Consider the following 15,652-nt stretch of genomic DNA (forward strand, 5'->3'; position numbering starts at 1 on the left):
TTCAGTTACAAAGTACATATTAATTGATTACAAGGTAAGACAATCTTTTTTCACTACATATAATGTCAGAAATAAGAGAGAATATTTTCCAGCCATGACTCCAAAGACCTCCAGAAAAGGTAAGCCAAGTAGAAAATTTGTATCATTAAAAGGAAAATTAGAAATTCTTAATCGGTTGAAATCTGCTGGTAAGTTAACATCTCTCTAAGAAATTTAACAAAAATGAATCAATAATTCGCACAATTAGGAAAAATGAAAGTAAAATAAGAGCTAGAGCTTCTGCTGGAACATCATAAGAGCAAAATAAAAGCTAGAGCAATTATATGGATAGAAGACAGTAGGAAGAATATTCTTTTAATACACTCATTTATAATAGAACAGGGAAAAGAAGACTACTGTAGTTGCAAATGAGTTTCGTAATTCTGATGTTTCTTTTAGGTATAAATTGCTTTTCCTCGTGTCCAGCGAGTAAAGGAAGAAGTAAAAGGGGAACCACATTATGTATCGCTGTAAATATAAATTTATTGAAGTCTTAAGGTGCTTACATTGAACAAAAGAACATACGGCAAACTGAACGATTTAAGTACACCTATATTCGCCGTATAAATATTATTTTACATCTATGGTGGATTTATTTATGATGTATTAACATATGCCTATATATAATCTGTGTACAAACTGATGGTAACGCCACACATATATATGTATATATATGTATGTATGTATATATATGTATGTATATATACATACATATATATATATATATATGTATGTATGTATGTATATATATGTATATATGTATATATGTGTGTGAATATACATATACAATTGCGTGTAGAAAATACAATATTCTCGATGGATGTTTTATTTGATGACAATTTTTATGCCCTGCGCAACGTAACTCCACGATACTCGAGTTTTGTACTTATCTTTACGTACTATATTTTTACGTAATGTGTACATTTACGCATCATTTCGAGGAATTCGTGTCAACAACGAACATTGCCTGTTTCTCTTATACATGCATGAATGGTCTTTCCCTTTTCCAAGGATATCATCATCCGTCGTGAAAATGGTGAGCATGAGTTATTTAATCGCTTATCTTTCGATCAATTTAAAAGATAAAAATTGCTCGACAATATGTCGAAAAGTCTTTTATTGTACTCTTTATTGCATTTTGTTTAGAATAACCTAATAATAATCAGATGGACGAAAGCATGTATACTAGATGACGTTCTGCGTGTGTTAAGAAAAATCGACGACGGCTCAACATTATATTTACAACTCGAAAACTCTTAATGGATAGGGGAATACGACGTCATTCTTGCATAGCAAGATACGACTTACCTCGACTTTGATACAGTAAAAAAAGAAATTGAATGATCAATTGGTTACAAAATTATCTAAATCGTAGAAACTAGAAAGAAAATGATTTCTCTTCGTGAGAAATAATCGAGAATACATTGCTGATGTTCCCTGAACCTAAATATCTTTACGAGTAATTGTCCTGATATGAAACAACGTTCTCGCTAAAGATCAACATCCAGCGAATTGTTAAAAACTAGTCGCACTATATACAAAATCTTAAAAAGAAAACGATAAAAAGAAAAACGCAGATAAACAAAAAATATCTTCAATTCTTTTGAAAGAAATAGCTTCCACGAGGAGGTACCTTCTCGAAACGTATGTACTCTACGTTTTCTGATCATCCCTGACACGTCTATTATTGTTCCCATAAAAATCAATCGACGAATAAAATCGGTTCATCAATCAATTTTCCAAAACTCGACGTCTGGTCAATTTCTTCTGAGTGCCTCTTTCGAAGCACTGCTGGAGAGATTCTGAACGTAACTTACGAAATATCCAGTGAATTTGTTTACGCAAGTTTCATGTATATCGTACGGTCCCTCATCTTGCAATGCTTCAACTCTCTAAGAGCTCTCTGTGCTTCACTAGGTGACGCGAACGCCACCCTAGCGTCACCCGTAGGCATACCTCTTTCATTATATCGACGTATGACGTTTTCCCTTTTAACATCAAAGTCGCCGAAGAACTCGATGATTTCATTAATATCGGCTTTAAAGGGAACGTTCTCTAAGGACAATACGCAACCAGGTTTGCCAAAACCTTCTACGTAATCCATGGAGCTTGGATGCCGACCTAACATGTGTCTAGGTATACCCATTAAACCAGGAGGGCACCTAGGTCCGAATCCAGAGTTACCAAAGCGGGGCAAGTGATTCATAGGTCCAGAGAATCGCGGTCGTTGTTCCTGAAGTGGTGGAAAATGCTGCTGTTGCGTCTCCATGATCTGCGGATCCACCATTCCCAATGTTTCCAACATTTTAGCTCGCGGGACTAATTCTATGGTTGGTACGTTTTTTCCGAATGGCAGACCATTTTTTGCTGTGGCTCTGAGAGCCTCGTCCGCCGTGTCGAACTCGCAGAAACATTCGCCAGCAGGTTTCCCATTCTGATTGAGCAGCATGTGTATTCGATGGGGCACGATGCCAATGTCAGAGAAAAAGTCCAGAATGTCACGGTCGATGGTTTGGAATGGAAGACCCCGCATGATAACGCAGTCCGAGCTGGTGGTCTGATTCATGCTATTCTGCTCGTGGTCACGTTTCGCTTGAGCAAACTTCTCCTCGGTGATCGCTGTCGCGGTCACGGGTTTATTGCCGATTTTTAAAGATGTGTTCACCGACGCTTTTGCATCCTCTATTCTAGCGAATTGCACGTAGGCCACACATTGAACACTTCCGGACTCCTTGGTACTGGTGATGAACAGATCGTTAATCTTCCAGTCGTGGAACAATTTGGCTATATCCATTTCTTTAGTAAAGGACGGCAGATCGGTCAATAAAATACAAGCGGAGGATCTGACATCCTCTATCCCGTCTTCTCCACGGTCTCTTTCCTTTTCAGGGGAGTACGAATCCACCGCTTTGTCGAAAATACTTTCGTCAAGGTGCAGCACTTCCACTTCTGATCCTCTGACGAATCTAGTCGTGCTCAGAGCAAGCTCTTTACCCTCAGCTTTGCTAAATTTAACATAAGCAATACCAACGCGATTGCCATGGTTATCGTTAATTAACTTTAGTCCATCTTTTCTGATATATATACCTTGAAACGCATGACGAACGTCATTGTACGTAGCGCTTAACGGCATGTTACGAACCTCCACGCAGTATCCGCTTCCTCCACTGTTCTTACTCTCATTGGAGAACCTAGAGCTGTTCGTCGAGCCACGGTTCCCTCTGTCGTTATCAAAATTGAATTGAGAGTTGTTTGCTTGGAAAGCATGTGGATTGCGACGCCCTTCCAATTCTTGTACCTTGTTCAGAAAAGGGTTGTTTGGTCTGATTCCTGGCCTGTAGTTTAGAGAACCGTTCGAACCATACATATCGGCTCCGAACTGGCCTGATCTGCCAGGGAACCTAACTTGATCCATTCTAGCCTGCTCACTTTGGTTCCAAGGCTCCTTTGGTCTGCTCAATGCACTCACTCCTGTGGTCAAGTTGGGTAGACTTGATCCACCCACGTTCTGGGACAATGGGTTCATGCCCACAGTGTGACCGAGAGTCTGCATATGCGACTGCATCAAACCTCCGACACCGTTTATCCCATTTATAGGAAATTGACCTTGTTGAAGCATCGATTGCTGACCAATCACTGAATTGCCGAATGTCATTGAACGTGTTTCGCCATCTTGCGACAACGCAGCCACTCCTGCGCCTAAAATTCCAGGCGCCAGCATGGCAGCTTGCATCTGTGTTTGCGGTGGAACCTCCCATATACCATTTTCCAATGGTTTCTTCCCACCAGCCACGGGTTTATCTTTATGAAACTGTCCTACACAAACTACGTCATTATTGTCGTCGTCGTTAGAGTCCTTTCGACGTTCTCCTGTCGAGTTACGCTTCGCATCTCTGTCCCTGGATCGCGTACGATCTCTGGATCTGGATCTGTCACGACGACGACGTCTATCTCTTCTGTCTCTCTCTCTGTCTCGCGATCTACTTCTGTCACGACGCCTACGATCTCGTCCTCTATCTCTGTCTCGCCTGTCTCTATCCCTGTCACGATCGCGGGATCGAGATCTGTCCCTAGATCGCGATCTGTCTCGTCTGTCCTTACGGTCCTTGCTCGATTCACTGTCGTTGTCTTTCTCTTTCTCTCGTCGGTCGTTAGGTGACCCAGGCTTTTGAACAACCGCAGGAACAGCGACTGGTGCTGTCTGCATGAAGGACTGGAGGCTCAGTGTCTGTTGTCGGGCTGCCTCAATCACTTTTTGCATCTCTGTCCGCGAGCTAAGCAGCAACTTTATCTTCATCTCCTTGATCTTGCCGCCATCGTGCATCATTGCCTGTCGAGCATCTTCATCGGTGCTGCAAATTGCATTTAGTTTATAAGGGATTGTATTTTTGTACGTGTTTAAGTACAGAGGTGATTTTTTTTTTTTTTTTTTTTTTTGCTTAAATCCATTTAAGTGTTTACAATATTCCTGAATAGAAAACAATTCGGTTCAAGAAGAGGTAATAGGATTAAATCGGGATGAATTGTGATAGTGCACGCGAAATGGCAGATTGTAAAGTGGGATCAATGTTGATAGACTTATAATGGGATTAATATTAATATTAATGTTCTTTACCTGAAAGCAATGAAAGCGTCTCCCAACTCGCCGCCAACAATGTGCACCCCTCCTTCCGGGATGCTCAAGCCTCTGAAGAACTGGCGGATATCCAAAGCGTTGGCGGACCATGCCAAGTTCTGTAGTCTAATTATGACACTCATTTTCAACGAATCTGTAACCAAGGCGAAGAACTCGAATTAAACGGGGGCAGAAAGCGTTCTGTGCATAACGTGCAAACTTTTCTTCAAAATTATACACGGAATAATTGACGATAATTAGACGACTGATGAACAAAATTGGGAAATAAAAATATAATTTTTTTCGTTACTCTTATTACTTCTTTTTTATCATTATTTTTATAGATTAATACATTTATATGTACTCGCATACGGGCACTTTCAATATCAGTTTTCGAAGTGCAGCATAGCGTTTATGACGGTTCTTAATTATTCAGTTTCATTCTACCGATGAATTAAAAAAAATTCTTTAATTATCCTGTTTTCTTTTTTGTTATCAACGTTCAGATATTAAACATTCATTTTATACGAAAGTTCATTTTTTGTAGATCTCTGAATTCGATTCAAATACGGAAAATTAATATCCGTCGTCGTTAATTCGGTTTCATTAATGTTTCAGGGTGTATGAGAATTAAAATTAGAGACACGTCAAAGTAACGAGGCGATTTAACATCTAGGAAATTCGGTAATTTGATTTAGATACGGAACATTAATTAAGGAGCTTGAGAAACTAACAAAACGCGGGCGAACCGCGCAGAAATAGCGAATTTCATTTCCAAGAATGTGAGGAGGCATAATCAACACGCGAAACCCGATTAGTTTGAAGCACAGGGAAACAGGAACATCAATCTCGTAAGCTTTCGAGCAGTAGACGAACCTCGAAGATTTTATCGATCGTATCTCTTCCATCCTATTTAGCGAAGAATCCCAAGGATTTACATTTCGGGATTTCAACCTTGTTTTTCTGATTATACTAATCTGATAAAATAAATTCAATTCTTAACAAGTTTCAATTGTTTCCGACAGAGTCAATGAAATAGTTAGCAAACTCAATTAATAATCAAATTATTATTAGACTCCTCCTATAATTTTTGATAACAAAGAATAACGATAATTGCGATATAGATACTGTTGTGATAATTTATCAACCACTATTAACTTAAAAACTCTTCATTCTTCTATATATTTCCATCATCTTCTATTAATTTAATATTGTTGTTCCACGAGAAGCTTGTTAAATTGATAAAGGCAAATTAATTTGTTTTAGCTCTCGCAGTAATAACATAATAACGTTTTAAAAATATGATTGCATCGTTAATAAATAAATTGCTCCCCAATTCTGCTATAACTTCATGCATGTTTTTATTTGTTGGTCAGTTACGAATTGTTGCTATAACATTATATGTATTTTATAACATTATATGTATCTATATTATATGTATTTATAACATAATATGTATCTATATTATATGTATTTATATCATTATATGTATCTATATTGTTTTATTAACAATGTGCAGTCTACTTCTGTTAAATATTATGCCTTAAATTAAAAAAAATTGAACTTTGATTATCTATGATTGTTTGCTTCGCAGATTAACAAATGTTTCCAATTGTAAAGGGTTAAAGTAGCAAATAGCGGCGTCGATTGATGCAGTGACTCTCAAAGAGACATTCTTAGTTTTTAAAATTGATATATTTTATACTAGCCAGGCTAATATCTACTAAGTTAATATTATAGAATCACTTCGTGATCCATACTATAGAATGCTTATCAAATATTTCAATTTCAAAATCACTTAATCCTTAAAAAAAAAAAAAAAAAGAAATTGATAAAATTACATATTTATCGATCGGTTTAACAGCTAAATCAATCCATCCGTAGATGCAGTATGGAGTCTGGAAATAATCTCTCCCCATTTTTTGCCGTCTTTCCTCAAATAGTATAATGAATCTCGAGCCTTGCGAGGATATTGATTATACCTATCGTTTAAATGTTTTTTATACTGTAACTATCCTATAATGGATTCATCGATTATAGTGCCACGAGTATATTCTTAACAAATTTTCCTTTTTAATTCAAATATATATATGCATAAAAGTAAAGATCATAAAATATAAACTACATTTAATTAATCCAATTATTTTCAACGAGTTTAATGTTTCAGAAATAGAATAATTACAAGGACTTTTAAAGGCTTCAAGAGATCCAAATTTGTTTACATTATACATGTAGCCAATGTATACTACTTTATCAACAGGTACAGCGTTTCAAAAATCTTTAACTTATGATCTTGCTATTTAAGTTCCATCCACTGTACGGTCACGTTGTACATTTTTATTAGGTACATTTCTTATTTTTAGAGCTTACGTGTTTAGAAGTCGCGACGTTTCAGTTTCAAGATCATAAAATTGTTCCAAGTATAGTAATCAATATAATACACGTGATTACGAGATGTGTCAAAGTTCACGCGTCCGTGAATTCAAATGAAAAACCTGAAACCCGATTAAAAATTCGGAAGGGTAAAAACCAAAAAAAGTCTGTCATATTATATGTGTGTGTGTGTATACGTATGCTTCGATTAGATTCCTATTGGAGAGTGCAGAATGTTGCATATTTATAAGTCTGCATGTCAGTGTATATCAATTGAAATGCTTACTCGACGCTTTAATGCTGTCACTGCCGATCAGATTTTCATTGTAATAAGTCATACAGCGACATGACAGAACAGAGAAGTCAAAGCAATTATGCCACGTGTGTCAAATCAAAGGATATACAAATTCTTTAATACAAGGACCTGAGGACTTCTTGGTACAAGAACGTGAACGTCCTGGGTGAACGCCATAGAACAAGTGTACAATTTTCTATGGGGAGTGAATTACAATTAAAATATTTAACTTACAATCTTTCCTCCTTGTGCTTTTAATTCACTGAAATAACAATCGATGTTAAATTGAAAAATAGGAATGGACTGTAGCGAATTTTATAAGTCTAAGAGAATTTTGAATATTTAGCGAGGTCCTCTTCAAGACATAACGTTTTAAAATCTGTAAAAATACGAAAGTTTGTACGTGTAATTGGTGAAATGAGTGAATTGATAGAAATCTGCGAAGTTACAAAAAGTCATTCAAAATTATGTGAATGCATCGATATGTAGAAAGCATAATTTACATATTTATAAAATTTCTATGAGACAGACATCAGAAAATTCAGATATTACATAATTGAGAAGAAATTATTTAAGAGATTTATTTAGGATTTATATAAAGAATACATTATTTTCAAAATAATATATTAATGATTTGCGTGACGGATTAATTTCTTTCTTTCATTTAAGTAAAAACCTATATGAAACCTATTACAGTGACTTGTCATGCTCTGTTCCAATTGACACAACTACAAGTTCCAGTACTTTCTCCGCGCATCGATTAAAAGCATGAATAATAATCGGCGAACAAAACTCTGTGTCTACTGAATAAAAGATTTTGAAAAATCGATTTTAATTGGTTCTTGCTGTTCGACAACGTGTACAGGATAGTTTTATAACGTTATTGTTCCTTGAAAGTGACGGAATGCTTAAAATTTATAACTCTTTTTATACAAAGTAAATAAAGAATTGTTTTTAATTTCTTATGAATTTATATCGTTTTAAAAGTCTTCTGTATTTTAGGTTTTAAAATGTTGACTCTGCGAGGATTTCGTTTTTTAACTGGCAACTGAAAATCATTTTACCAGATATTTCCTATTTTGTTAATCATTTTTTCAAAACAATTTGAGAGTTGCTTAATTTGCAGTGCTTGCTCGTTCTTAACAGACGAGGCAAATATTAATTATTTAATGATACTAGAAAAAGAACGTAACGCAGATAATAATAACATCTACAAATAATAAAATAAATTTTCATTACTTGTATCACAATATCACAGTAGTGACGTAATGGAAAGTAGCCAATATCATATTTTAAATCCCAAACAGTCTTCTGCTATTTCTACTCCTTCTAATCATTACCTAAACTAATTCCATAACACGATTTACTTATTTTCCAGCTGATGCAACAAAAGAAGAGAGACGATCAATATCAATCTATTTTTGAAGTTTATTCTCGAAGACGAGGGACTTGGCAATAACAAGACAATAGCTTTTGAACATTTTTTCCCTTCTCGCAATGATTACGTTGATCACCGATAGGAGCACAGAAATATTTTTGCTTCTCAGCCTGCGTTCTTTTTAAGCCAGCTAGTCGTTGTTTATGAAGCGTTATAAAATCCCGGACGTTCCACAGGAGCAAAACAGAGCAAATTCCACACACGTGTACCGGAAGCATTTATTGTTTTAACGGATTTCACGTGCACTAAAACTCTCTCTAACTTTAAGTTAGAACCATAAATCCGTGAACACATCGTCGAACGATTAATAAACAGTCATCAAATCTTATATTTTTACATAGCCATTCGAAAAAGTCAATTATTTTTAAGTGTTGTTATTGTCGGTATTATTATTATTATTATTATTATTAATAAGCACGGTCCAACGTGTATAAGAAGTTAATTAAATCTTCCATTAAATAATGGAACATGTACATAGAAATATTAATTAAAAATTTCGTTTGCAAGCACAAGTGAAATTAACACGTAGATCAATAGTAGGATCAGATAAAATGCAACTAGCATTAACTGCTAGTTAATTATAATTGATAAGCGCGACTTGAAGGTAGCAATGCTGAAGTTTTTATTTTATTTATTTTATCCACCAAATAAATCATGCCTCTCCTATAGCAAAACAAACATCTGTAAGACGTTACCATTATATCAATGGATTTAGATATAAATCGAGATTTATACACCACCGTTTAACACTTTCGCCATTGTTGAAATTTCAATTTAGGTGCAACAACAGAACAACGACACAATGGTCCTCGTTTTTTTAGCGCAGTGACTTGGCAGTATCCGACAAGAAACAAATATATAACGTTGCCGTCAGCAGCATTATAGAAACAATTGAAAGGACATAAAAAAAAAATGTGTGTATGTATGTGTATGTCAATAGCAGTAGAGAGCAGGTTGAAAGACATTCAATAGATTTTTTTTTTATATGAAATCCGACAATGCACAAAATGCATACAATGCCTGAAACTATAGAAAATGTCCAAAGCAGAGTACCGTTTATAATTTTAATAGATGAAACAGACAGATTTTTACAGAAGTCTTACTACTTCAGTTACGTTTATAAAGAAATAAGCTTGTAGTCAGGCCAGTGATGAGTAACTACGACACCATGATTTTCTTATCAAGAAAAAAAAAAAAAAAAAAAAATACTTAACTTACTCTTATATTTTTATAATATTAATCATGATGGAATTATCGATTACTCATAACGTCGTAGTCACCACAAATTCAACGCAATCTCACGTTTCAGAAATCCATACCGTTCTAAAAAAAGTAATGAAACCCTCGGTATATTCGGATTTCAATACTGCTGCGTGAATACCTTCTTAAATGCAAACCTTAAAACTTGATTTCACGTTCTTACTCGAGACTGATCTCAAAGGTGAGTCGTGAGATTCAATAAATTTATGGATAGGATTCTTAGATTGAAAAAAATTTACAGAAACCTATGTCACTACATCGTATACACTACGTCGACTTCATTTTCAGAATATTTCCATTTGCGTAAGGACACAGATACCTAGAATTCCAGATTCAGAGCGCCAGTTGCAAGTAGAAAAAAGTCGAACGAGTCCCCGAAAACTGCATGTATTAAGTCAGCAGTCTGTAGATGAAAATTCCACGCAAATTTAGTGCTCACACTTGGTAGTCGATTAGTCGATTCTTGACAGAGTTAAATCGTCCTCTCAAATCATCTACCTCGAGTGCCTTGAATTTAATCACAGCTTTAGTTAAATCATATTTAATGTGCTTGCTTGTTATAAGTTTGAATTTATACCAATATAAGAATTTTCTCGAACGATTTTCGACTTCCGAGCTGTAGAATTTCAACTTTATCACAATACGATTTTATTGTGTTCAAAAGTTAATGTTCCGATCATCAGGATCAAGGCTAAGTAAGGATCGAAGCTCGAGCAGATCGTTGATCGTTGTGAAACTTCGTCAAACTTCGCAACTAGAGTTCGTCGTCAGCACGGATCAATGGAAAAATTAATAAGACACGACGATGATGGTAAAATCAGCAACTATCCACCTCAGGTTCCATCCAAACAGCGGTGGCGTATCCATGATGTCACAACAGAACAAAAATATCCATACGAAACGATGACCGCGCGTTTCGAACATTTCTTTTCCTCCCCTTTCAAAATTTCTTTCTCCCTTTCTTTCTTTCTCGTGAAGATTTTGCAACAGTGCTGAGCTCCCATCACGGCCAGAAATTCCTTCGAGCGCGTATTAAAGATTCGACAATCGTCTAAAAACTTTCGAATGCGCGCGGAGATCCTTGAGCAGAGTTTCAACTGAAACATCCGAATACTCGCTGAAAATTGGCAAGGAATTCGTCGAGTTTGGCGCGCGTGCTTCTTACTTCCGATGAATTCAACGCGTGGAAAATATGAACGCAAACGTGTTATTAATATTAATAAAAAAAATATATATATATATATATTTAAAGTAAAATTGAATAATGGGCAGGGATTATTATTAATACGAGTTCACGTGGATTTTTGATCGCGTTTAAGGATGGTTCCCTCGAAGGGAGTAGTTCTCATTTAAAAACCTGTTTATTGTATTCTTGAAACGAGAACCGGACATCCTTGAACGTAAATCTAATCCAAGGTGTACGTAGTTCGACCCAGTCGAATTTAACGTAGTTTAGAATTTGCTGTGCAAGTGTATCATTGCGTATTATTAAATTGCAATTTCATTTTTAATTAGAACGACAGATTTGTTTTCTCCTTTCATTTCGGTAAAGTTTCCCAAGACAACGTGTACGTATGTTTTCTTTTCCTTTTCTTCTTATAGTAAAATTTACGGAGGTAGAGGAAGGGGGAATAGGTCGATGTATCGGTCCGAAATCGCCGCAATTCGAAGCTGGCTGCACGTGTTCAGCTTGAGCACAAAAGAGAGGTCGTACCGGTACAAGAAAAAGAAATCCAACGAGACAAAACGGAGACTCGCTTCCATTCAGCAGGCTTTTATACCGCCAATACGAACTGTAGCTGCATCAACTTGTAAGCATTCACGACGACGACCAAGACACTCGTTTCTCTCTCTCTCTCTCTCGCTCGCTAGTTTGTTACAAAACCTTATCTATTTTTAAATTGTTGAAAAATTCGAAACTTCATTTGTATTCATATTTTCTACATCTAAAAATGAGTTTATCGAAAATTTAATTATTTACTCACATGTACACTCTTACAAGTGTGTCTACATGATTATGAAACAAAAGAAGTTTCGAATATCATGAACAATCCCGAAGCTTCGACCGTTCAATGATAACGTGACCGCGTTAAGAAAGCATGAGCATAACTATTAGAAATATCGATGCAAACAGTAGCAAAATTTTCTCCGTCTCTATATGCACGATTGTACGTCGACAGTAATACGATGTACCGTAGTGTAGACATAACTTGATTGCCACAGTCCATGTATACACTCGAGCGGTGTGTCTCTTCTTATCGTTCAGCATCAGAATTGACACTTTCTGCGACGATTTCTTAATTTTACGTGTCCAAGAACGTTGTTTTCAGTTCTAAGGTATTATGTACATGTTTTACGTTTGACATTTAGAGACGAGTAATCAGATTACTTTTTTTTTTTCTTTTTAAATGAAAGTTTGTTTTACTATTGTTTTACGATTGACGCAATTTATGTAGTTTAATTTATTACGAGTACGTAGATAAAACGAGGATCGTAATTTCCAAAACTTGACGCCACGGTGCCGGATAGTGATTCACATTGTTATCAATGCACTTCTCGTTCAGTGGATAAGCGTGTCTTAAATCAAAGGAAACAAACTGCACTTTGTAAACCGGTGCAGTGCGTAAAGTATGCGACAGGAAGAACAGAATGTTAGGAAAATTTTTGTTGCAGAGTAATTCTCGATGACCTGTGTCCACGCAGAACATGCAACGGAAATGCACTTGAATGAGAAGGCGATGACTCCCAGCTTTCAAGGGCCTTGCAAGAGAAATGGACCTTGCACTTCACAGCAAAGAAGAACCGGGAGAGGGGAATGCAGCAGATATCCCACGCCAGCTTTTTGCGCTCCGCTTAACTTATACTCAGTGGAATAAGCTATGTAGGTAAAATCACGATTTCTATACCTAAACGCCCTTTTTGCGCGACTTCCATTTTATTCTCAACTGGACTTCAATGTTTTCCGCTACTTCTTTTGCAGCGAAGTAAAACTTGGTTTGTACGGTAAAAATAGATGATTGTATTAAATCTCTTAATTGTTTTCAACAAATTTCTGTTGCAACAGTAGTTGTGTGAATGTAAAATACGCATTTTAATTTGAATATTGCAAAATATATTAATACTTTATTTGTGTATAGTTTTCTTATTTGTATGCATAAACTTACCTTCTTTTTATGCATAATAAATGAAAGAAAAAAAAACGATCATAGTTGCTTCATATTTAAGGTATTTAAACGCGTACAATGAAATAAGGATTTTACCAAAAATAAATTTATATGTTTAAGATGACAAATACATACTTTAAATTCAATTTTATACAACATGAACAGAGTGCATGATTATAATTATCTATATTAACTTTTAACAAAAATAAAAATTTGCTTGTAAAAAATCTTTTTGCTGAATTTACTCATATACTGTGCAAAAATGAGAAGTATACGCAAAGGAATGTAGGTTTGATTATTTCTAACATACTCAACAAAATCATAAAGATAAGAATACATAATTCATCAAAAATATATATACATATATAAAATGAGGTCATATAATATAATATAACTATGAATGACAAAAGGGACTATTCCCATTATTCATCATTGTTGTCTCATAGTACTTCTCATCTCAGCATTATATGTAATTCAGTACTGTTCAAGTTCATGATAGGTGTATTTCAAAGAAAGTTATTAATTTTTAAATTTTATGAAGATAAGTTTATAATGTCAGGATGATTATCAATAAAAAAAAAAGAAAAAGAAGAAAAAATGAAGAACATATAAAAGACTGTCATGCAAATGTATAGTGTCCTTCATTTCTATGCAATATTTTGCTTCTGATCTCTTTATTATTCCCAATGTTACTTACCATTTCTCATTAGATAGCATGAATATATAATGAAAAGAAAATATATTTTGCATGAAATATAAATTTAAAATGGTGCTTAGCTCTCAACGACCATCTTGGAATGTTCCAAGACAATGAAGAACTAAATGAGCCTGTAGTAAAATCACAACACTTTCCTCCACAAATATGAGCTAGATTTTATTACATTACTTATGAAGCATTACCTTCTCTTTAGATACTTGAGAAATCTCTTCCTTCTTCACCCTCAGTTAAAATGTACGATGAAAGATAAGAGGTTGATGAAAACAAAGCAGCAAACACTCCATCAGCGAAGGATAATAAAATGGAGAAGCAGAAAAGGAGTCAAGCGCACCATGTCATTGTAATAAAGTCCACTGATGATGCCCAATAATCTGATCTTGACACCTAACACACACTCAGTTGCCTAAGATCCTGCAACACACATCATTTTTTCCATACTGTACCTATAAACTTCTTACAACAAACACTGTAACTATAAAATGAATATAGAGCTTCAATTTCTATTTAATTTCCAACAATATTATTTTAATAATTACATTAGTGTGTTGCTTCTTAACTTTAAAATTTTCTATTAACTTTTACAGGAAATCTTGTTTGTCATGTTAAATTCCGTTATCATATGATATAATACAATATTTATCTATATGTATATAATAGTTTTATATACATGTACATAGATATGTTTAATTCGTGTTATTGTATAAAGAATGATGAGTAAAATTATACAGCAATACATTTATCTATTTATCCACTACTAGTCGACTGTATCTCAAATTCAATTTACGAAAAAATATTTTAATTCTTAAACACACCTCAATAAGAAACATGAATTCCCCACATATCGGTGAGTGCCTTGCAACAGTGTGTGGCACTCAGCAACAAAGCAATAGGAAACTCGACTTTTTGTAGTTTTCGAAACGCGGAAAGAACAGTGTAAAGTAAAGAAATTCCATTTAATGATAATAAAAATAATAGAAAAATGCATGAAGTGTCTTATGAAAGAAAGAGAAAAGAACTCGAGAAACAAAAATTACTTTTACGTTATTCGTTGCCCATCCGCCATTTGTAAAATTTGGAAATGTTGACCGAAATATTTTTGAGAAGTACACCAGAATATATTTTTTTGAGAAACTCACCGAACTTACCGAACTTATAAGAAGAATGCTGATTTTATACGCCGTATACAAATTTATGCACGATAAGAAAAGGATTTTCTTTCTCAATGAACGCCAACGCAAACTCCTCCTGCCTTCAGTCAATTCTGAAATGACTGTCGTTCTCCGTGCGGTCGCTTATGAAAACCCCGTGATGTACACATTGCTGCCAACATCTCAAAACGAAATTCAAGCATTTATTACATTTCAGTTTTATCTGTTCTGTATTTTTATACCGTTATAATTTATAAATAAATGATTTAGATTAAATAAATTGGACAGTCTCATAATTATAAAGTCTTTTTAGTTAATTAAATATACTTACTAAATCGAATCGATCATGTGATATTTGTATTACTGACAGTTTCTAGTGAATAATCTTCAAATGATTTTGGAACGTTGTAGAAAATATTTTAATTAAACTATTAAATCTGATATATTTGATTAGACTGTAATAAATTTGCAACTTTATAATCGTTCCATTTAAGAGACAAATATTATGAAAAATAGCTTTCCAGTTTCCACTAGATTTTAATCACGTGATTTTATTTACCTTTCTCAATCCGATTTGTTCAATAAAATATAGATTTGTATTG

General features: G+C 34.8%; 1 protein-coding gene and 1 long non-coding RNA gene across 3 annotated transcripts; one reads left to right on the top strand and one right to left on the bottom strand.

Annotated features, from left to right (window-relative positions):
* Positions 1–793: 793 nt before the first annotated feature.
* On the bottom strand, positions 794–15,241 carry LOC122537368. Of its 2 annotated transcripts, none has more exons than XM_043670478.1 (4): positions 15,039–15,241; positions 14,085–14,313; positions 4,655–4,808; positions 794–4,391 (listed from the first exon to the last, which is right to left on the bottom strand). In XM_043670478.1, the coding sequence occupies exons 3-4, from the start codon at positions 4,795–4,797 to the stop codon at positions 1,877–1,879; spliced, it is 2,658 nt and encodes an 885-aa protein (XP_043526413.1). In that variant the 5' UTR covers positions 4,798–4,808; positions 14,085–14,313; positions 15,039–15,241; the 3' UTR covers positions 794–1,876. The 2 variants fall into 2 exon arrangements, with proteins under 2 accessions (XP_043526413.1, XP_043526412.1); XM_043670477.1 differs by having other exon boundaries at positions 15,048–15,237.
* LOC122537375 lies at positions 12,152–13,152 on the top strand. Its single transcript, XR_006308614.1, has 2 exons — positions 12,152–12,357; positions 12,694–13,152. It is a non-coding gene; the product is annotated as an uncharacterized LOC122537375 (long non-coding RNA).
* Positions 15,242–15,652: the final 411 nt, after the last annotated feature.

The sequence above is a fragment of the Frieseomelitta varia genome, unplaced genomic scaffold (assembly GCF_011392965.1).
Source record: "Frieseomelitta varia isolate USP_RPSP 00005682 unplaced genomic scaffold, Fvar_1.2 scaffold_905, whole genome shotgun sequence".
NCBI classification, from domain to species: domain Eukaryota; kingdom Metazoa; phylum Arthropoda; class Insecta; order Hymenoptera; family Apidae; genus Frieseomelitta; species Frieseomelitta varia.